The 22,901-nt window shown below is 45.1% G+C and overlaps 2 protein-coding genes across 7 annotated transcripts; one reads left to right on the top strand and one right to left on the bottom strand.

The window, feature by feature from the left end:
- The first annotated feature begins 673 nt into the window (after window positions 1-673).
- stk11 (serine/threonine kinase 11) lies at window positions 674-11,764 on the top strand. Its single transcript, XM_053883503.1, has 11 exons — window positions 674-1,182; window positions 2,614-3,486; window positions 6,011-6,094; window positions 6,202-6,291; window positions 6,533-6,665; window positions 6,967-7,103; window positions 7,266-7,393; window positions 9,140-9,197; window positions 9,265-9,458; window positions 10,611-10,856; window positions 11,085-11,764. Exons 2-10 carry the CDS (start codon window positions 3,203-3,205, stop codon window positions 10,817-10,819), a joined length of 1,317 nt encoding a protein of 438 aa, XP_053739478.1. The 5' UTR covers window positions 674-1,182; window positions 2,614-3,202; the 3' UTR covers window positions 10,820-10,856; window positions 11,085-11,764.
- Window positions 11,208-22,778, bottom strand: LOC128769616 (voltage-dependent calcium channel beta subunit-associated regulatory protein). 6 transcript variants are annotated; one of them, XM_053883499.1, is made up of 11 exons: window positions 22,542-22,778; window positions 22,322-22,470; window positions 19,524-19,592; window positions 16,422-16,567; window positions 16,285-16,346; window positions 15,936-16,098; window positions 15,689-15,869; window positions 15,485-15,622; window positions 15,084-15,267; window positions 14,820-15,024; window positions 11,208-14,686 (listed from the first exon to the last, which is right to left on the bottom strand). In XM_053883499.1, exons 3-11 carry the CDS (start codon window positions 19,569-19,571, stop codon window positions 13,054-13,056), a joined length of 2,760 nt encoding a protein of 919 aa, XP_053739474.1. In that variant the 5' UTR covers window positions 19,572-19,592; window positions 22,322-22,470; window positions 22,542-22,778; the 3' UTR covers window positions 11,208-13,053. The 6 variants fall into 6 exon arrangements, with proteins under 6 accessions (XP_053739474.1, XP_053739473.1, XP_053739476.1 ...); XM_053883498.1 differs by having other exon boundaries at window positions 22,328-22,470; XM_053883501.1 differs by having other exon boundaries at window positions 16,422-16,602; window positions 22,328-22,470; window positions 22,542-22,763.
- Window positions 22,779-22,901: the final 123 nt, after the last annotated feature.

Genomic DNA, 22,901 nt, shown 5'->3' with positions numbered 1-22,901 from the left:
GGGATATTTATAGCTCTGAAATCCCAGCTAAGCAAGAGTCACCGTTGGTCCCCCTATCAATATTAAATAGCTCTGAATCAACGACCTGATAATCCTCTGACAAAGATGGCACTTTGAAGACATTGAAAATAAATGACGTGGAAAAACGTTAAAAATTAGTGGGAGCCTTTATGACCATGGCAATAAAACTATTTCTTATTCAAGTGGAGACTCCATGTTGAGCCATAACGTCCACAGTACACACTCAGTGAAAATTTGTCATGGTCCCACACTTGATCGTATTGTTTTAAGTTGAGAAAATTGTGGAACTTGAAAGATTCCCAAAGTAGTTCAGAGGTGATTTCTGGTCTTCAATGCACCTCCTGAATTCCATGTCTGGCAAACCGACCTCAAAGTGAGACAAGAGTTCAGGCTTCATGTATCCTTCATCTTGTTGTAAAGTTACAATCGGGAGTTTTGCTGTGGTTTTTCCCCTAATGGAATTTTTCTCTAAGGTGTAAACAAATCTCCAAGACACAAGTAATTCTACACTTGACCTCACGAAGTAGTGCACAACTTTTAAAAGGCGTTCTTTTGTCTTCCATCTCAGAACTCAGACTGGTGTTCCGCTTGTCAACAATGTCACTCAGAATTCTGATGTGGCTGAGAATTCATCATCAAACATCCGACTGAGGAATAGTCGGGTGACACACTCATTAAACTGCAGCAATGATCCGAAATAATGTTAAGTGAGAAGGTCGTTTGCCGGATTTGGAGATGAATAAACAACGATAAAGTATAAAATACTTTGGATACGATGTTTCAATCGCATCATGGAAACGTAACTATAACAGTAATTCTAAATGCGAAGGTCGCCAGCCGGATTGGGAGATGAATAAACAATGAAATGCCATGAGAAAGTAACTATTGCAGCGCACCAGATACATGGTGCGTTTAAGAGTGGAGCTGCTGGTGAGGGGGAACTTTGATTTGACGCATCGTGCGGGGCTGTCAGAGCCGGAGTTGGGGAGAGGTAAACAAGATGGCGACAACCTGAGCGGCGAGAGCAACACGAAGAGTCACAACATGTAATTGCTGTTCAGTTTGACCCGAGGAACGCGTTTGTTGCAACAAGGACAATCGAAGAAAAGAACGTTTTGATACACAGAAGCTGCTACGGACACGAGAATTGCAAGGATTCGGGTAAGATGAAGGGATTGTTAGCTTGTTTGCTAACCCCGGTTAGCCTGTGGTGTATCCCTCCGGTGTTGGATGTTGGACTGGTTATTTCACCTCCAACTGCACGGCGCGACAGAATGGCCATGCAAAAACACTTTCCCAGCAACGGAACTTGCATTTGCGCCGCGGGCTGAGATGATTTAATTGCCAATATTAGCTGACCACAGTTGCTTGTCGTGGTTAGCTACATCTGTGTGACGTTGTTTCGAGTAACGAGACGACGACTGCCTTCGTCACGAATACGCCGTTGCATGGAACTTCCAGGCGCATCTCGGGGCACAAGTTGACAATAGGAATAAGTGCGGCACGAGTGAGTTGCACGGTCCTCAAGTTCATTCAAGCAGGCGTGTTAGCGAGTTAGCCGGCTAACCCTCTCAGCAGACAGATGCAGGCTATTCACACCGCGAGAAACTTCTATATTGCGACATTTCACTCTAAACAAAGGAACATACGACTCGTGGACAGGTAATTTAGAAAACGTGTGTTCAATTGCATGAAAATTGCCAACATCTATGAGCACATGACATTGCACAAAGACGTTCCACGTTAAACATGTTCTTCAGTCTTAAGTGTATTTCTTTTTTTGCGGTAAATGAGGCTGTATATGTTGTAAGTTAAACAGACGTTCTTCATGGCTCCTGAACACACACTCTGTTGACCTGTAGTCTCTGGGTTTTGAGTAAATATTTTATTCAGTTGGGTATTAATCAACGTGTGTTGCTTTACATTACCTTTTTTTTATCAGTGCTGGGGGTGGAAGAAAATAATGATACAATTAGAGCCTTATAAAGTCCGTTTTAGTTTCCAAATTCCGCTTTTTGTAACTCTTGTCGTTTATGTCAGTGCCAAATACAGTGTTTTTGAAGTTATAAACTGAAAAATTGTATGTACATTTAATAGGAATCAACTTAATTTTGTTGTGGTGAGAATACAGACATCAAATTTTCAGTACTGCATCGCACAGTACATTATGAACAGTTCTGTCCTCATACGTTGACGGTCGGTGTCTGTCTTTTTGGATTCCGCTCGTCTTTAAGAGGAGCACGGAAGACTAAACTGTCAAATCAAAGTCAGGCCTTTTAGCTTATCAGCGGGCTATAATCTCAGATAATGTTAATGTTACATCTGTACCAGTGTTTGCACACGCCAGCTGGTGAATGGTGTGGTGATGATGATGAACTTCATTATGTGGGCGGCAAATGTGCCATCGTGAAGTTCTGATTCAACTGCTGCATGATTTACATGCTTTGCTTTCTTACATAAGCTTCTGATGGCGCTGAAGTCCCTGTGAAATCGGATCACTTAACACTTACAAGAATAGGTTTCTCCTCTGAGGGGTTGATTGGTGTCGGATTGTATCACATTAGAATTGATGTTGGTGATTCTCCATTTCAGGGAGTCCAGGGCGGCGCAGGCATGGAGGACACCTGAGGGGAGAGGAACGGCATCGGATGGCTCGCTTTGCCTCCAGAAGCTGGACTGACTTTTTATTTACCTGCATATCTGAGCTTGGATCCAGTCCAAATACACACGCCTGTGTGTCCTGAGGCAGACTGCACCATGCAGCATGGACTTCTGAAAGAGCAGCTGTGCTTCATGGCCCAGAACCGGGACCTATATCGTCAGGCCAAAGTCACTAATTGCAAATAACTTTAGCTTTGGTAAACCAGAAAACAAAAACACAACTATGTTTGCTGTTGCACTAGTCATTGCAAAATGTGTCATATAAAGCACTGATTCTTCTTCACTGGACCCAAGAGCTTTTCACCTTAGCTTGCACCTTTGAGCAACCATGGTCTAAATGTTTACAAATCAGAGCTTCACCCATTTTCCCTCTTCTTGTTCCCGGTATTTTAAATTCGTATCAATTCTCAGTGACCTTGGTGAACTCTTCTAAAGGCTCTGAGGTTTCCTGAGGAGTCCTGAATCATTGCTTAGTTTCTCTGCCTTGGACACCTATGCTCCGACTGCGTTTCTGTCAGTCATGAGTTCCGGCGAGATCCATCAACTGGACTATCTTAATGAAAATGAACTAATGGAGATGGATACGTTCATTCACCGTATTGACTCTACTGAGGTTATATACCAGCCCAGGAGGAAGAGGGCAAAGCTGATAGGAAAGTACTTGATGGGGGATCTTCTTGGGGAAGGATCGTATGGCAAAGTAAAAGAGATGCTGGACTCTGAGACTCTTTGCCGCAGGGCTGTTAAAATACTAAAGAAGAAGAAGCTTCGGAGGATTCCCAATGGAGAGGCCAATGTGAAAAAGTAAGTGAATCAACTTTTTAAAATGAAAATGTCAACATGGTTAACTGCTGTTTTACAGTAGCTGTTCAAGCAAACTAGTTCATCTGTTTCCATATACATTTATAGAAAAATTTAACACTAGTGAATCATGAAGTGACTGATGATGCTACCATTCTGTCATTCTGTCTTGTTCCTATTAGCTCAACTTCAATCTAGGTGCACATGCGGCTTGAAAAAGCCAGTGCTGTCTACGCTGGGAATCTAATGCTGATCATCAACATGTATAATGCAGTGATGTCCCATTGGTCCATGAGGGGTAGTAATAAATCACTATACAGTAAATGCACTTGTATGCGTCGACAGTAAGTTGTAACATCCTTAGAAGCGGCGTAAATTGAAATTGTCTGCTTCAAACGCATCAATGTGAATAGAAATGCTCTTGAATTGGCCCATTTTGGTGACCGTGGAAAATACACTGTGCGCCAGATGAGAAGCCTGGAGAAGAAAAACATTGTGGTGGAAGAAGGCTTTCATTGATCCCGTATGACTCAGGAGAGGTAGACCCATGGGTGTAACCAGCAACTCATTTCAAAGGCATTTTTGTATTTTGCTGTACAGATTCTAACATTGCCAACCCAGCTTTGATTTTCCATCCAGATAAATTCAATGGAACACTTTATTCAAATGATTCGGATTTCATGAACGGGAGGGAAGTGCAACAAATAAGTGTTTACTGGCCATTATTTCATTTGGTGGTTGTATAATATGTGAAACCAAGAGACCAAATGTTCCTTCTTCTCCGTCTTATTTTAGCTAGTAGTTTTATGTCTTAGGCTTTTGAAGAAGTTCTCCTTTTGGCTGTTGAAAATGCTGCTTTTATTCACTAGCAATTATCATAAAAATGCTTAAGTTGTCTTTTAGTTGTGTATTTTTAAACCGTTATGAGGAAAGATAGCGTAGTTTCCTTGTATGCCAGCGTATTGTTATCGAATGTCATAACAAGTCCAGCTCACCGCGAAGCGTTTGTGTCATGAAAGCTCCACTTCTACTAGTGATTTGTCTTCCTCACCTCAGTGAGTCACAGCCTCCTCACTTTAATAGAGGACGGCGGATGAGAGATGCACTTGGTGATAAGCGATGGTTGTGCTTGATGAATCCAATCTCAACTTCATTTCTCAGCTCTTGGATTTTGTCGTCGCTGAGGATTTAATCACATAGCAGCTCCTTAATTATCGCAGCCAGAGAGTCTGTGCTAATTTTGGAGCGTTGAAGTTTTGGGTTTTTTTCAGTTTTTGAAGCCAGTGAGATGTTTAGTGCGAGAACCATTGGTCGTAGTTGAGAATTTCTAAATGATGTCGAACAACGCAGACGCCAAAAAGTGTATACTCCCTAAGGATTTAAATGCGTCCTTTGAAAACTGAAAACTTACTGGCTGGAACACATTTTTATTGCCACGTGCTCAATATTTTATTCAGTATCCTACCGACTTTGCCAGAATTCCATTTCTGACAGGAAATAATTCTAATAATACTTTATAGTTTCTCCCTCTGTTACATTCATTTGAACATTTCTGCCTTGAGAAAAAACGGGTTCTGTGGGTAACTTAAAAGGTCAATATCATCTCTAGATTTGTTTAATCACTTTTGCTCACTTTCTCCAATGAACCACCCCGACTCTCATTCCTCGGATTGAGCACATCTGCCAAAAGCTTCCTCCTCCTGAAGGGTTTCTATGGTGATGGCTTGTCCACTCTGGCTTTGATTAAGCAATACAACTACAGTTTCTATGGTGAATGCACAGTCGCGCCATGTCAGGAGTGCACATGGTTGCAACGTTACACCTCTCCTCGACTGTGATTTTGAAATATGGAGCAATGTTGGGAATCCTTTTGGTGAAGGATCAGGTTTACAAACACAGAATACATTCATGGCTTTTTTCGACGTTTTATTTTCACATCTTATAATACTTTAATGCTGCAATTTCAGTCCTGGACTTGTCTTTTTTTTTCCCCCACTTCAAATCAAAAATATTTTTGGTTCATTTAATTTCCGAAATGTTTTTCAGCATTTGGTATTCATGCCTACACCTGTTTTCAGAGAGAGGGTCATGTTCTGCTTGTATATATTTACTGAAAGTTCCGTATGCACAATGAGTGGAGAAGAAAGTCACACACCAGCAATGTTTGTCACTGTCCTTGGGACTTGAAGAGTGACGTCTTGGTGCATCCATACTGAAGCTGGCATTTCCGCCCAATGTAAACTAGGTAAAAGCTCTTTGTAGGTTGAATAGATTAGCAGTTTTCAGCGATCAGAGACTGTGATGTATGATTGGTTGACTATGCATCATATTGTTTTTGCATATTACTGGTTTATCAAACATAAGGTATTTTTAATTGAAATATAGCCTAATTATTTTTGCACAACACTGAAGGGCACCATGCAAGAAGAACTGCTTATTTAAAATGGACGTCAGTTTCTTTTTTTTTCTTTTTTCTTTTTTTTTGTTTGAGTCCATTTGAATTTTCCTTGTCTCTGTGATCCTGCAGGGAGATCCAGCTGCTCAGAAGACTCCAGCATAAGAATGTGATTCAGTTGGTGGACGTTCTGTACAATGAAGAGAAGCAGAAAATATATCCTTTCTCTCCATCTGGCTTCCCTGTGCCCAATCCCAGCGCCTCATAAATGTCATTAATGTTGAGTTTAAGTATGGGTTAATATCCTTGACCCCTATGTGTACGTATATGGTTATGGAGTATTGCGTTTGTGGGATGCAAGAAATGTTGGACAGCGTCCCTGAGAAAAGGTTTCCAGTATTTCAGGCTCACGGGTGAGTCTTTTTTTTTCCCCTTCTCTCCCCCTTCCCGGCTCTCTTTGACTGACTTTCTGCTAAATTTAGCCTGGTCCTTGCTGCACTGAAGCCTATGTTTAGATGCAGGACTGCAGGGCCTCTTCTTTGGGAATATCCATCCAGCAACGCATGAATGCCTGGTCTTTGCTAAAGCCAACTTGAAACCTTCTGCTTTATGTTTCGCATTAAAGCTGCTGCTAACATTCTGTGCTCCGTGCAGGTACTTTTGCCAGCTCTTGGATGGCCTCGAATATTTGCACAGCCAGGGAATAGTTCACAAAGACATCAAACCAGGAAACCTGCTGCTGACCACGGATGGAGCACTTAAAATTTCTGACCTTGGAGTAGCAGAGGTGAGCTCAGGTTGTATGTTGACGAAGAAATGGGGGCTAACACACGACATGCAATCCACTGTAAATTAAAATTGGATGCAGTTATTTGACAAATGGCACTAACAATAATAATAGCACCTGAGAGTGTAGAAGAAGTCGATCCTGCTTTTACTGCAGGTGTTGGACAGTCCTTCCCTTTCATTTATTTAATCCACTGTATTTATAGAGCAAGAATATTGGATTAAATCATTAACTTTCAGTCAGAATGACAGTCTTTCTTGTCAGTTTTTAAAAAATATTCTTTGTGTTCAATGTTGTTTAGGCCCTTCACCCATTTGCAGAGGACGACACGTGTCGCACCAGTCAGGGCTCGCCTGCCTTCCAGCCTCCCGAGATCGCAAACGGACTGGACACCTTTTCAGGGTTTAAAGTGGACATTTGGTCTGCGGGAGTCACGCTGTGAGTAACTGAAGCCCAAAATTATTAGTCGTGGAATTATCAGAATTAAGAGAAGAACGCTGAAGTCCACAGCTTGGACTCCGATGGCATGATGTTTGAGAACTTGCTCCCTCTTATGGTCATGTCAGAAGGTTTGCATCTTTTTAAATGCCTGTTTTCCAGGTACAACATCACGACGGGCCTGTATCCGTTTGAAGGGGACAACATCTATAAGCTATTTGAGAACATTGGAAAAGGAGAATACACTATTCCTGAGGAGTGTGGACCACTCCTGTCAGACCTGCTGCAAGGTATGTGAAAATGCTCATTTTTTTAAATGGCCATGCCATACATTTTTGTGCTTAATCTTGAGGGGGAAAAAGCTGTGTATTGACCAGCATATTTGCATGCGAAAACACATCCTGAAAATGAATCTGAATTCATGGCGATTTTGGACCATGAATTGTGCCCAGTAGGTGGTGCTGTGACATTGAGATACCGCGGTGATGTTGAGACAATAGCGGGATTCCTTCCTCCAGCGAACAGAATTCCCTCTTGCTTCATTGATGTGGCGTGCTGAGCTGAATATTAAGCACTTGAGCCGACCGGTGTCGAGCCTTATTTGGAGATGAGCCACACTCCTTGTATAAGCGTTCGGGGGTGAGCAAGAAATAGCCCACCCTTTCTCTGTGTGTCAAAGATAACTCCCATCATGTTTCCCTCGCACCAGGTGTGAACCTGTGAGTAGCGTTTATCGTGCTTCTTCTATAATTGCGATGATTCAGACCTGTGAGAAATCACTTCTCACTTTGAATGGCTGGTGAAATGACATTGTAGAGTGTGAATAAAGGCGAACCTCCACAACGGTATTACTCATCGCTGGCTTTTCTGTGTGACGTCTGCGTGTGATGACGCAACAGCGAGATGGTCTGCCCATAATGGCGGAGTCTATTATAAGCTCAGGGCTACAAAAGGTGTCCTTCAGCTGCAATCCTGTCGGCGCTGCCCTTATCTGCTGCCGGGGTCCATTACGTTATTAGGTCTGGATGTACACAACAGAAGCGCTGGCTAATTACTGCAGAGCTCCAGAGGACCACCTGTCTGCCACCTCACTCTCCTATTCAGTCGTGGTTTTATCCCCTCCTTTGCTGTCATGTGACGGAGTTTCGGGCACACTTGTCGGTAAAGTTTTAGCAAGCAGTGAAGGCCAGTCTCGCAGTACAGTCCTCCTCCTAGCGTCTCCGCGAGACACATTCACTAGGGCTCACTAGGGATTTGATTTTTAAAAAATCTAGTTTGAGAATTTGTGATTAATTAATCTCAATTAATCACAGTTTAATTTGAAAAGTATATTTGCCACAATAGGCCATGTTTTTCAATTTCACTGAATTTGGTATATTACTGAATCAAATGATGGACCCATATATATATTTAAACAACAAAATTCTGTTTATTTTGCATCCGTTTGACACAATAAATCTGGATGGTGGCTATATTCAAGTTTTTATATCACCTTATTTAAACTAAGTCTCTTTTTAAAATAATAATTTCAAGTACATTCAGAGTAGTGGAAACCCTGGTCATTGTGTAGTGAAAAACCTCCCTGAACAAGAGCAAACAGAAGCTTTTCTTTGCTTTTGTTCAGGGATTCCTCCATGTTTGTTGTTGTTGTTATCATCCTAGCTGCCACGTGTCTTGTACATCAGTGTGATCAGTGGACCAGGAACTCCTGCACTTACCGAGGTTCCCTGTTGTCTGGAGAGCAAACTGTTCAATTATTATTATTTTGTAATTAATGATAATTAACGGTTAAAGTCCCACCACTAACTGTAACGTCTGATTTATTCAAGACTGAAGTACATGGTGTGTGGCTGGGCAGAGTTTCCCTAATAGTGATGTCTGCAGCATTGTGATGATCAGCGGTGCATGAGATTACTTTCCAAATACCACACCAGGCTTCACTCTCCTGCCCAAAGCTGCGTGACTCTGACATGAACCAACTTAGAGAAGCAATAAATGCTTTGTGACTTGTTTGACCTTTCCCGTTTGCTTTGTAGGAATGCTGGAGTACGACCCTGCCAAGAGGTTTTCCATACAAAACATAAGGCAACACAAGTTAGTACGCTGCTGCTCCTCTGTTGCTGCTGTTCTGTGGGTTCACTTTGTCGTCCGTCCGTTGTAGCTGGGTAAGAAAGAAACATCCTCCGTCGGAGATCCCCGTGCCCATCCCTCCCAGTGCGGAGAGCAGGGACCCCTGGAGGAGCATGACGGTGGTGCCCTACCTGGAAGATCTGCACGGCTACACCGAGGAGGAGGACGACGAGCTCTACGATGCAGAGGATGAGATCATATACACTCAGGACTTCACTGTGCCAGGTCAGCGGGACTCTCTCGCTCTGCTTGAACCAGCCCCAGAATCACACGTCATAAACCAGCCAGTTAAGGGTCACAACATGGACCTTGACTTGTCCTTTAAATCAAAGGACAGAAGAAAAATAGTCTGAAATTCGACTCAAAATGTTTTAAATATATTATGAAATAAGGAGGAACTAGGAAAAAGTGTAATTGACTGCATGTTATTTGCTTAAAATATGTTATGTAAGTAATTATTTCATTTTATGTATGTTTTATTGAAAGATTCTCAATATACATTGTAAATATTGGACAATATATTTTAGGTTGTCAATATTCAGTTTCACATTTACATATAAGGTTTTTTATTTTAGTTATCTATTTATTTGATTTATTTAAAGGGGTGAGAAATCGCTAGAATGAGCATTAACCCTTAAAAGAATATAATTTATTGTAGCTTCTTAATCCATAGAAAATGGGACAAAAGACCTTTTTTTTCGTGTCTGTCTCATGTAATGCAGCGTTCATGTGACATGTAGAGCTTTACGATTTACAGACTAGGGTGATGTCATTGGTTATTATGCTCTTCAGGAAGTCCCCAGTCGATTAAAACCCTGGGCTTCTGAACTGCGCTGTGAGAACTTATTACACGTGGTTAGGCCTGTAGATTCCATCACGCCTTTCTTTCTAGACTGAGCGAAACCAAAAACTATGTGGAGGCTCTCTCACTCGCCGAACCTGTTGTGAGAGTAAATGTACTGAAGACACCAGGCGGTAATACATCGATAGCATGTTGATCTTATTTGCTTTGCTACTCTTCCCTCGCTTTTCTACCCCCCGCACCCCCCTCGCGATTGCAGACCTCGGTCAGTTGCTAGGCAACAGCTGGCAATCATAAATGCACCAGTCTGTGTCGGATATCTTGAAGTGGTGCCCCACATAAAGCCCAATGGAGCAGCAGAATGTGAATGAAGTGATCCAAAAATAGTCCACTTCAATAGCTTTGGCTGTGGGAGTGTGAATAGTTTCCCAGGATTCGCTCCCACGCCGTCAAACCGGCTCACACATCTGTATTCAAAAGGAAGAGTAGGTGTGAGTCGCCTTATCCCCATGCAGGTCTGGTGTTTCCATGGTCGTCGCCATCAGAACCAGCTCTGATTCTTTACTGGATTTCAGGGCAAGTGGTGGAAGAAGAGGAGGAGCAGGACGACGTGGACCACAGTCCAGCTGTAGCCAAGCCCGTCTGCGTGAACGGCACAGAAGGCGGCTCTTTAAACAGCAAGGCCAAAGCCGAACGGCGGTCATCCTCTTCGTCCAACCCCTCGCGCAAAGGCGTGTCCACGGCTAGCAAGATCCGCAAGCTCTCCACCTGCAAACAACAGTGACCTCCCCGGCTTCTCAGCCCTCCCTCTGCAACACCTGGTGAGTGCGGTCAGAAGGAACGGCCGACCTGAAGTGTCTTATGAACCGTCCCCTCTTCAGCCACTCCCTCTCACTTATGAAGTCCCGCAGTGTGGAGCTGTTTGTCACGGCTGCAGTGCAGAGGAGCTTTTCATTTCAGCCGGTGACTCACTGCTCACTCCGGGATTTAGACTGAAGGATGCTTGCTGTTACTGTACCTCTTCATCTCAGCCTCTGTGTCCCTCCCAGGTTGATCTGTCCACATCCTCCTGTGTCTGGAGACGTCACAGCTGTGGGAGAAGCCTGCAACGCTGACCCCCCCACCCCCCCAACGCCCCACCTCGCACATACAAGCCCCTCCTGAGTCCTGGCTTGATGTGGCATGATAGAAGATGAGGACAACAGCATGAAATGTTCTTTGCTCTGAGACTGGATTGGCTGTTAGGATGTTTTTTTTTTCCTTTTTCTCCCAGATTATGCCTTCTTCTACATCTGTTGTCATCCAGTCACGTCCTCTAGTCCCCTAGTCATCCTCCTCTGCGAAGGACGAGTGCTGCACTGGACGTTAAAAACACTGACACCTCGGTTTATTTACCTCCTTGATCTTTTTACAGAACCTTAATGACCGTTTTTAAGGCACATTGTGGTGTTTCAAAAAAGATTAAAGCAGAAAAAAGTCATGAATAATTCTGTATTTAAACTTGTGATGAGCGCAAATATCTACTACCATCGTGTTAAACCTGCATGCTGTACAGAGCTGAAGAGGCCACGAGCTCGGCTTGTGGTGCGACCGACAGACTGATCCACCTGTTGGGGATTTTTAATTTCCACTTAGGCTTATTTTGTTTTCTTTTTTTTTTTCCAATGGATATTTTTTAATTGCATTATTTATATAAAATATGTCCCAAAGTGGCTGTGGAATGCTCCTTTAATAACATGCGAGGCTAGTGGCCGGCCACAGCTGGTGTGCTGTCAGCGTGAGCATGTGGTTCTGAACACATCAATGGGAGCGACCTAGCCCCCCCGCCCCTTCTCCCCTTTACTCTTGTTCAGCCTCTCGCCAGCAGGTGAGTCACAGCACTGAGGGAGGGCAAGCAGCTTCCTACGTCAGAGCCGACGCAGAGGTCCTCCATTCATGGACGAGTACAAGGAAATGACTGTGTTAACAGGCAGAACAATATTTCTCTAAACCAGTTTGCTCAGCAGCGATTCAATGTTCCGTCTCAGAGGAGCAGCAAGCCTCCATCCTGTCAGTAAAATACCTTCCTGCTTGTATTATCAAAACAGCAGACGAAAAAAACATTTTGTTTCTGTAGCTGTTCATTACATTTCTTCTAAATTCAACTAATTTTTAAGCACATTTTTATGACTACCATCTTCATCCAATATTCAGAAGTAGAAACAAAAGTTTCCGCATCATTGAATAAGTTTATTGTTGAAAAAGTCTGGAAAACGTGGAATGTTTAAAACACAAATGTACGCAGTTTTCTCTACCTCAGTGAAACAAAGAGTAAGGTCTGTATAGCTTATCAAGTGTCACGGTTTATTTTCCATATTTAAAATACTGGCAAAACACTTTCTTCTAACCCACCGTTGACTATTAGTGGATGAAATGTCGCTTAAGATACATATTAATCGCCTTGTGTAATTATTGTTTTATTATATGACAGATCCACTAATGCTTCATGTTGATAGAGACAAGGACACTTGAGGAGGATATGGTTGGAACCAGTGAAATGGGCAACAGAAACTCTATCACTACTTTTCTTCTCATCAAAGTGCCATTTGTTTTTAAAGCTGTACAGTATTCACACGCACATAAGACACAGAAGCATGCTAGAAATTCACTATTATATCTGAAAATATTGAAATCTGTGGATGAGCTCAAAGAATAGACGCTTTAGAATAGCTTTTTTTTTTTAAATGAATACCTGATAAAGAGGGAAGAAAGCCTTGATGAGTCCGTTCCTGGGTGAGAGATGGAGTGGACGGTAAAGTAGTTCAAGTATCTCAGGGATTTGTTCTTGACTAGGAAGATGGTGCGTCTTGATCGATCAATATTAAGTAAGTTCTGTGACAAAGCTGGTTGGAATTTGAGGCAGATGGTCAGGAGTGAGGGAAAGTGTATCCAAGCCTGGCGACAAGGAAGCAGCTGAGGCCTTCTGTTTGTCGAGCAGATGAGGGCGGTGAGCCGATGGAGGGGTCATGAAGTCTCTGGTTACATGGGAGTGAAGCTGTCTGTCGCGGCCGTGAGGAGCTGCAGGGAATCCCCCTCCTCACCTGCCTGCCTCAGGTTTCCGTAGAGCCTCTCCTCCACTGACGCGGCCAGCTTATCCGCCAGGGAGCTCCCTGCTTCCGCCACCAACGACTGACTGCTGTTGTTGTTTTTGTTGTCGACCTTTGGGTCCATGTGGGTTTTGGCAGGCGAGCTGCTTGTGCTTTTAACGTCCTTATTTGGGGTGACGTGACAATCGTCTCTGGGGGGATCTTTCACATGTGCAGCGTTTTCAACCTGAACCGCCGCGCTCTCCTTGGCCGCCTCCTCGCAGGAGGCGCTCTCGCTGGCTTCCTCATCCGCGGCGCTAGCAATGCGCGACAGCGTGCTGTGGTACCTGGTGTCCAGCGGGTAGCTGGCGCTGTCGCCTCGCCGCAAGGGAGTGAACCTCTGTTTCTCCAAGGAAGGTGAGTAGCGACCACCGGAGCTGGACCCCGGGTCGCTGTATTGCTTGTGTCTCTGCCATTGCTTCCGGAGGTGAACTCTGGAGCGATGTCTGGCGCGGTGCGGCGAGTCCTGCAGGTCGAATCTGGGGTCATGTCGGAGGAACTCGTTGAAAAGAGCGTCTGTCTTCTCGTCGATGCTGTAGTCACGGCGGCGGAGACGGGGGCGGTGCGGACTGGAAGGGAGAGAGACGGCCTTGATCAGCGGGGACATGAGGTGGGCCTCCGAAGGTTTCTGTGAATTCATCTTTAAAAGCGGGTGCTTCTTCTCTTCCGCCTTGTCGGCCATCTCGTCCTCCAGCTCCTCCTGAAACAGCTTGGCCTCGATGCTCTCGCACACGGAGCCCTTCCGTCCAGAGCTGGTGAAAAACAACCGCCTCTCTGACGCAGTCTTCCCTCGAGGGGGAGCGCCGGGGGTCCCGAAAAGCCTCATCTCCTCGGGCGCCCTGGAAGGGGCCTCGATGGAAGCATAGCCACTGTCCATTTGAAGGAGCTTCCGGTTTCCCTGCTCGCCCTCTCCACCCACTCCTCCGCCTCCACCTTCAGTGTCACCCCCTGTTGCCTGTCTGCTCACTCCCACCACAGCCTCTCCATCCCCATCAGGCTCATCATCCAGATCCTGGGAGAGGCAGCTGTCCAGCCCGGACCGAGCACCGGTCCCAACGGAAGACACACTGTCTGCATCGCTGCGGATGGACTCCCGGTCGGTGCTGCTCTGGTCAGAGGAGGCGTACTGCTCCAGAGAGGCCCGCAAGCTCCAGATCTCTCTGTAGAGAGAGGGCGGGGCCTCTGTGCTCTCTTGGCGAAGCATCAAAGACAAGGACGAGCCAGAGTCGGCACGTTGTCTCGCCTCGGCACCCAACACCGGCTCCTCGGCATCATCCATGTCGCACTTCCCTCCCGCATCAGATCCGGGTTGGTCTGTCTCCATCGCCGCAGCTTTACTCTCAAGTGGCTCAAACAAGTCGTTCTGCTCGAAGGAAGACCGGACTCCTTCCGCTGGGTCCCTCGCTTGGCCGGTCTTGAACTCCGTTTCCATCTCGATGACAGTTCCATTGTCCATGTTTTCCCTACTCAGGTGGCGGTGTGGCTTGTCTCTGAGGCCGCGGCTGCCGATACTCGACACATCCAACCTAGGAAAACGCAGAGGTTAGTTGGTGTCAAAATCCATGGTAAAATGTTGAGCCTAGTTTTTGAATACCAGGACTCTCAATGTGGGTAGGTTAGTGTAACCAGTGATGCCAAGTGAAGCGCACTGACTGGTACCTGCTGAGGAAGACTGAAGACGCAGGGGCAGCAGCAGATTGAGACAAAGTCTCCGCAGACAAAGATTCAAGGCCAACGCTCTGAGCAGGGGATTGTGGGAAAGAGTCGATCACATCGTCCTGAAGTGGCGACAAGTCCTCCTCTGTGTGATCCGTGTTTTCGCTGGCTGCTCTCTGCCTCTGGAACGGTCTTCTCTTGGGGGATCCTGGGGCAGGAGGAGCACATTCACAACCTTTTCCTCGTCTCTGGATGATGGACACAAACCTTTAGCATCCAGACTTGCTGCTCGCTGGTCACCGTCAAACTTCCATTTCCTGAAGTAAGGCGCGGCTCCTTCCAGGCTGGCGTGGCGTCGCAGTTTGGAGAAGAAATGGAGGACCGACGTTTGGCCCAGAGTCGAGTCTCCTCGCATCCCGTCTGCATCTTTTCTGTCGCCTAGAGCTGCCATCTGACAGAGGTGGAGAAAGAGGTGAGGGGTGAGACAAACCCTGTAATCCTGGTTTATTTCAGTAGAATGTAAAATTCAGACGCTCATGAACACCACATCATCCACACCACAACAGAGAGCCGTCGATCGACGCTTCACCAGAGAGGAAAATCATTTCAGCCGAGCTACAACCTGTGGAAGCAGGTCGACGGTCACTTATGTCTAGTGTCGTACTCACAGTCTGGGAGCGTTTGCTCTTCATGCCTGACAGGGTTTGTTTGGGGCTCTGGTCCAGGATGATTGAGTGATGGGGGTCCCCGGGCAAACCGCCGGTCTGGCCTGCTCCCACCCAGTCAGGGATCCGTCGGTCGGCAGGCTGCAGGGAAAAACACCCGGAGTGAGACTGGCTGTGTGCGACGGACTGACTTAAAGGTTCAGTGACCTGGTAGATAGTGAGGGGCAGCCTGGGCCCTGGGGTCTCATTGATATTGATGGTGCTGCTCTCTGTGGAGTCACACTCCATGATGGTCAGGATCTTGAGGTCACATGGTGCTGGTGGCAAGTGCAGATGGGTGAGCCGGGCCTTCTTCAGATGATGGAAGTCGCCCTCAGTCAGAGTGTATCTAACAAGGCACGACATCGTGGATCACTGCCGATGAAAAGGGCTGCACAGCTGAGACCAACTGTACCTGCGACCTTTGTCCTGGGTCGTCTTCTCCTTTTCATAAAGAGCAGATTCATTGAAGGAGACTCTGCGGCCGGTGGAGCAGGTTGAGACGAACCGTTCCGACTCGCCGTCGTGACAGCTGGACGCCGAGAGAGCGTCTGACTCATCCAGACGAATTGTAATCTCTTAGAGGGAAGGTAGAGACGGAGCAGTCAGTGAAGCAGCGTTCTTCCACCCGCTGATAGAAAATGGCTGCCAAAATTGTTCATAACAACGTCCCCTTTTTCAGAGCGGTACCCCTCAGCAACTTTAATGAAGGTGTCAGACAGTGAGATGGGAGGAAGTCTAACCCAGACCCAACCCTGTCTGACCTTGGGTGGGCTGTGAATCATCAGCGTATGTCGTGTTGGTTTTCTCCAGGTCATCGCTTGCTCTGGAGAACAGGGAGGGAATGTCACCTAAACACGCAAGGTTCTCTTGGTGATGTTGGTGTGTCAGCATCGCCCACCTGGAGTAGCGGCGTCCACTCATGCAGCAGCGATGGCAGAACAGCAGCAGCAGGGACAGCAGAACCAGGGTTCCCCCGGCGAAAATGCTCAGCAGAACCAGCAGCAGAACGTAGTTCTCCACATGGCCAGCTGACACAGGTACATCCTGACAGAAGAGGGCGACTTTCTGAGCATCTGACACTGTGGGTTTGGTTAAATAGACAGGATGACTCATCACTTTTTTTAGTACAGCATTGACCACCCTCTTCTTCTTGGCCTGTCGATCGATGATAGACCACTGGCTGCAAAGCTAACAAGCCAGGAAGGAAACCCTGTCACCTCCGTGGATCATCCTGTCACGGATCAGCGTTCAAGCTTCTCTGGAGTTTCACACCCTCTCAGCTCCTTTGTTCATGTGACCCTCACTTGAGCCAAACCTGCTTTGTAGATCCTACTTGTGACACCATTTGTCACAGAGAGATCACAGAGTAGAACCAGCTTACGCTTGAAGATAAGTAAAGATGCTATATATAATTGTTGCAATGGAATACTTTGTGGGCAGAGATTATGTTACAATCTTACAGGGCAGGGGCGGTGCCTTAAAGGGGATAAATCAATAGCAAAGTCAGTTTTATTTTATTTTATTTTATTGAAAGCACTTTCCTAGTTGGTGGGATCCCCACTGACCATGGCAATAAAGTTGATTCTGATTCGATAGGGTGCCGCATGCACTCGTAGAACTGGAGTGACATCCAGGTAACTAGTATTCCTTTGCTCTGCTCTGTATATCTGCTTTAGATTCCATGACTCATGCTCGGCTCCCCTCCCCCCTCCACTGCAGTGTACTTGACAGCTTAGGAAGAAGGAACCCTTAAATACAATAAGCTTCGTGTTTTGATCTGTATTTTTAAACTTTAAAGGCAAACGTAACAAAAGGACGCGACACCAACAGGCCTTTTGAAAAGACGGTCCTGTAGCTTTCATCTGCGCCTTTTCAACTCACTCCCTGTTAAAATTAGAGCCGTGAAAAGCAAAGAAAGAGGCGACTTGTTCGGATGAAGGAAAGTAATTGAAGGGCATTTTACCTTCTTTAATGTTAAATATACAGTCAAATATCAGCTCTAAAAATAAACAGCAAGGATATAAATAAACCAATTGGAAAGTGCTTCAGTCTGAGCTGAGCCGTGGGCTCCACCATTGTTGCTCTTCTCCAGCTCATAAGCCTTTCATGTCAAGGCTGACGTCGCCTCATCGCGTGAACTTGCAGCTGCGTTTCCCCTCACTGGAACTATCTTTCTCACGGCTTGAGTTGGCACAAGCGCGCTACTCTCTGTGATTAAACTCTCAGTCTTGGCTGAGTGAGCATGGGGAGGCTAATTGAAACGTCAGGCAGACCCTTAATTCAATTTCCCAGCTCTTCTCAATGAGGGGAAACAAGTCCTCCGCTCGATAAAAATGGAAATGGCGGAGGAGGACGACAGATGCACATGAGCAATCCCCACTCCAGAGTCGCCTGCCTGCGCCCTCCTCACTCACCACAGTGTCAGGAAACGTAGCGCCTGTGATGGCACTCGAGTCGACGCACACCACCGGAGCAGCTCAGTCCACGTGGGCTGCTTTCAAAAATGCCAAACTCAAATGCGACCTATGAGTAACTATCTATCAGTGTGAAAGAGCCACCGCGTCTTTCAAATAAATACTGGATCATGTTTCATTAAAAATAAAGATGATTCCAAATGTTTTTGCCTTTCTTTTAGTGCATCGGGGAAACTGATTTTTGGCGGTTGCCACCATGGAATAAATAAACAAGGTAATTGAAGCGACTTTAACTTGTAAATCTCATTCATCTCCTTCAAGGAGAAGCTTTGCTTCATACCCAAATCCATTTCAACCCACGGCTGAACAGAATCAGAAGTGTACTCTGAAGAAATGACCTGTTGTTGTTTTGGTCATTCACTTGTACAGCTTCTGCTCAACCTCTATGGAGTGTGCCACCTACTGTCTGACTGAGGTCATTGCGTTCAATGATATTTCAAATGCTAAAACAGGTACTGAAATGATTGGTGTTTTCAAACTGTACCCAATTTTGATGACTGAGTCTAGGCAGCTTTATACATTTTAATGAGATAAGAGTCATATTTCCCTGTGTAGTACGCTATGTTAAATAATATTAAATCTCTATATGTAAATCAAAATATTTACATTAAATAGTTACATTATATCCACTGCTCAAAAAAATAAAGGGAACACTAAAGTAAGACGTTCTGAATGAATTTCTGAATGAAGATCTGAATTAATTCATTGTTTTTATTAAATACTTTCCATAGTTGAATGTACTGACAACAAAAACACACAAAAATCGTCATTGAAAATCAAATGTTTGGATGCAGGTCAGTTAAAATATTAATATTTTATATGGAAGATGTAGCTGTGTATTTATTATTTTACCTTATATTTAACATTTTTTCACAAAAATTATCAACGAAAATCAAATGTTTGGATTTAGGTGAGTTAAAATATTAATATTTTATTTGGAAGATTTAGCTGTGTATTTATTATTTTACCTTATATGTAACATTTATATTTAAATAGTGCTGATGAATAAGGAAGTAATGGTGTTTTACAACACACACTAGATGCTATCATGTGGCCTTGAAGAAGCCAAAACAATGGAAGAATCGCCAGCAGACAGTGATCAAAAATATCTTCAGCTTGAGATGCCAACACATGAAAACACACAGTTTGTTTGGAGCTTTAATGAAATCTGCTGTTTCTCCAAGCTCAGCCAAAGCGGAGGAACAACACAATCAATCGGCTGCTGCCGCTGCTGTCAGCCTAACAATCGCAGGTCGATCTGCCACCGTACACTCAGGGGTTTACTGTCCTATAATCCAAACCATCAGCTCTGAGAACACCTGCAGCAGCCCTGTTTTGCTCAAAGCCTCTTTCACTGTCCAAAGATCAGTTGTCGTGCGCTTTATAATACACCTGTACCTGCAGCTGACAGATATTCATCACTGGACCTGTGTGTGTGTGTGTTCGCTGAAGTCCATAAGTGTGTGTGTGTGTGTGTGTGTGTGTGTGTGTGTGTGTGTGAGGCCAGAGGCCGCAGGTCTACTCACGGAGGCCGTCTCAGTCAGAGTGGTCAGGACTGGTGAATCATTGCTCATGGTCCAGGTCTTGGGTGAACCCTGAAACACACAGACATGAAGCCTTATTTAGTTCAACCTCTGATATGCTCTGATTTCCTCCCTTCATTATTGTAATGCTTTCAGTGAATGCCTTGGCAACTCCAGCTTTTTAAAATCCCCTATTGTGTTTGTTCCAGTGGCGTGATTAAATGGATGATGCTCATCCAATAAAACTGATTTGGCTCCCAAGCTGTTTCTCACTGTAAAGATAATTATGAAAAGCGCAAGAACAACAGCGATATAAATTCCATGTGAATGCTGGGCTCTCATGTGTGCGTGTCTCTGATATAAAATATGATCATATGAACTTATTATATATGATTATATATTTATATTACACATTTAGACTGAATTTCCAGCATAGAATTTTAATTTTGTATTGAATATTTTTATACAGCCATTGACTTTTTCTTTACTATTAAACATATTTCTTTGTTGCGATAAAAGAATATAAGTAGCTTGATGGTATTTGAATATTAAACTTGTTATTTTGATGCTGAAAACAATTCAGTATTAAAAATTAATATTTAATATCCAAGGGCATTGACACACTTAGACATTCAGGCTCTGAGTGGGAAAATCGTACCTCCCGAACAAACAAGAATATCTCAGCAACCGATACAGATACAGCAACAATGAGCGCACCGTAGGAATCCTGAGATTCTGCTCCATAACTGACCCAAATTTCATGTTTCTACAGTCAACGGTTTGCGACGGATGGCGAGCTGAAAGTGAGTAACAACTCAATGCTTCTCCGCAAAGCAGCTACTGCTTGCTTTTCTATTCCACTGACTGGAGCCAGGTTTTGTCTGCACTTTCATGACTCTCAAGCGAATTCTGAAGGTCTTACAGTTTAACTGAGCACATCATACCAGAGGGAACAAGCGTGTCTACAAAACTGGAGGACATAAATTTTCTGTGACTCACCGTTTTCTTACAGCAATCGAATAAAAATAATAACTTTGGCTTAACGTTTCCGCTCTGCTCCACTCTCAGGAGCATAGCCACACGCTCTCCATTTCACTTTTTGACCATTTGGCTTGAGGCTTATTTGATGAATAGCTATACGAGTCGGCACATATTTTTTATTTTCAGCCAACAGTTGAGGATTGTGGCAACGTTGTAAGCTTTTAATGGAATGACAATATGGAGGAGCTGTAAGACATTCATTCGAGTAGTCGCTAGAAGTGTTTTGTTCTCCTCCCATTCATTTTTAAAGGGAAAATGTTCGGCCAAATACTGGAATATCTTGGAAATTCTTGGTGATAGATGCAAGAAAATTTAATAGTGCTTCATTCCCGGAATGGTGTCACTACATCAAAAACTGTGGGAAGAGAAGCAAAGACAAAAAAATGCGTCCGAAGCGGAATAAAAACAAAATGGCCGAAGCTGTAGTTTCCCCCTGCATCCCTAAGACTCACATCAATGTTCATTCAAGCCCCACGAACATGTGCATAGGTGGTTGCCAGGCACTGTGTGTCCTGATACAGATTACTCTCCGTCTCTCCGGCTGTTCGATCCGATCCCTAATGACCCAAGATTTCAATGAATCATTGGAGCGGGATGATGGATAAGAGAGACGAAAGCAATGAGGGACAACAACAAAACAAAGATTTTAAAAGTGTTCAGCAAAGTATCACAACAGTAAAAGAGTATGATGGTGTGTGTATCCTATAAGTAGGATGTTACATTGACTTGCATCACATTCCATGAGTCATTTTACTCCTTGAAAGTGCAGGCTTGGCGGTGAAACATCTGTCTACATACTGCACCGACTGGATTACTCCACCCAACAATCCCAGTCCATTCAGCTCAGACGAGAAACCTGGACTATGCTGTCTGTTCTGAGACTGATGGTACATTACAGTGTTAGGAATCGACACATATACTGATGTGGACGGATGAAAGAGGAGCTCAGGGATGACCAGGAGTATTTGAATAACAGTGGGAAAAAATGACCACACAAAGGAGGGTCGAAGCAGCAGAAAGCATTGCAGTTGTAGAGATGAAGCTGTGAGATACAATGCCCAGATGAATAGCTTGAATGATTAATGGAGTGACAAAGATGAGGACGATCACAATGAGCTGCTGAAGCTGTGAACAATGAGAGTGGGGATGACTTTATTGATGACTGGCAGAGGGGAAGGATGATTCAGAAGGCAGTTGAAGCAGAGGACTGCCCAACTAAAAATGGAGCATCAGCTCACAGCAGAAACCTGGGTGAACTTGACCAAGTGGAGCTGGTCCCGGAGACAAGCCACGTTCGCATGTGACGCGCTCCTCACACGTCATGTCAACAGAGGCGGACCTGGCGGCGCATCGCGGTTCACGTCGCTTGTGTAACATCAGGTTGATTGTATTCTTCTCACTGCTGACGGCTGCGCTGCACATTCTGGCAGCATGTGAGAGGCAATATTTTATGTAATGTCTCGCACTCATAGCAAGGTAAAACTGCTGCTCTGATGGACTGAAAGACACTTTTACTGGCCCGATCAAAGTGTATTTTCTGCGTAAAATGGATTTAATGAAACAGATCGTATGTGTAAATCACGTGGTTACATAAGATACTCATACATACATTCATGTATAAGCCAGTGAGCAGATGTTTTCAACTCACTGAGTGTGATGTGACGCGGCGGGAACCTCTTAAGTGAAGGGAAACATCCTTCACGCTCGCGTCAGACACATGAAGATGGAGGGTGTTAGGTGACGAGTCCAGATGTGCTCACTCTTACGGTCGATACGCAGAGACGGTCTCGGCTCTCACTGGCTGCGGCTGGGCTCCAGCAGCATCCTCCTCCTCAGCATCTTCCTCGCGCCTCCCGAAAGCTTCCACCACTCAGGACGGTCCCACATCTCCCCTTCGTCTGCTCTCAGTCTGCGGGAATCGTCACATCACGACTCCAAAAATCCCGTCTCTGCTCTTATATAACGTGAGAGCGGACTCACCCAGCTGCGGCCGCGGAGGGGCTCGGTGGACACGCGCTCCCTGCATCCTCTGATTCGGGCTGCAAATCAACCGCTGGAGTTATGAATGAAGCCACACGCCAGTGGACACGCCCACCGCCCGCCACAGCCCCACGTGACCGGGGATGATGCGAGACGGAGGAGAAGCCCCGGCGCCGTCCCTCGCCTCTTTGGTTTTCTCCGCGGTGATGGCGGTCAGACGCGACAGACGGATTCGAATATGTTCCCTTTTTTCACCGAGTCATGATGTCAATCCAGACAGACGTTTTTGTAGTTATTGTTTTAACCGCAAGGTGGCAGCGGTGCGCCACTCATAAGCGTCTCTAAAAACTCTCTTTATAG

Source organism: Synchiropus splendidus, chromosome 13, assembly GCF_027744825.2.
Source record: "Synchiropus splendidus isolate RoL2022-P1 chromosome 13, RoL_Sspl_1.0, whole genome shotgun sequence".
Lineage (NCBI taxonomy): Eukaryota > Metazoa > Chordata > Actinopteri > Syngnathiformes > Callionymidae > Synchiropus > Synchiropus splendidus.
The sequence above is the reverse complement of the archived record's forward strand: the minus strand, read 5'-3'. Positions and strand labels throughout refer to the sequence as shown.

Bases quoted from the DNA above. Each gene is read 5' to 3' on its own strand.
- LOC128769616 (XM_053883497.1), bottom strand. The intron at 16,099-16,284 runs GTCAGACAGGGT...CTTCCCTCTAAG, and splicing joins TGATTCACAGCCCACCCAAG to AGATTACAATTCGTCTGGAT. The intron at 15,870-15,935 runs GTACAGTTGGTC...GTGCCTTGTTAG, and splicing joins ACCCAGGACAAAGGTCGCAG to ATACACTCTGACTGAGGGCG.
- stk11 (XM_053883503.1), top strand. From the start codon at position 3,203: ATGAGTTCCGGCGAGATCCATCAACTGGACTATCTTAATGAAAATGAA. The intron at 6,292-6,532 runs GTGAGTCTTTTT...TGCTCCGTGCAG, and splicing joins CCAGTATTTCAGGCTCACGG to GTACTTTTGCCAGCTCTTGG. The intron at 6,666-6,966 runs GTGAGCTCAGGT...AATGTTGTTTAG, and splicing joins CTGACCTTGGAGTAGCAGAG to GCCCTTCACCCATTTGCAGA.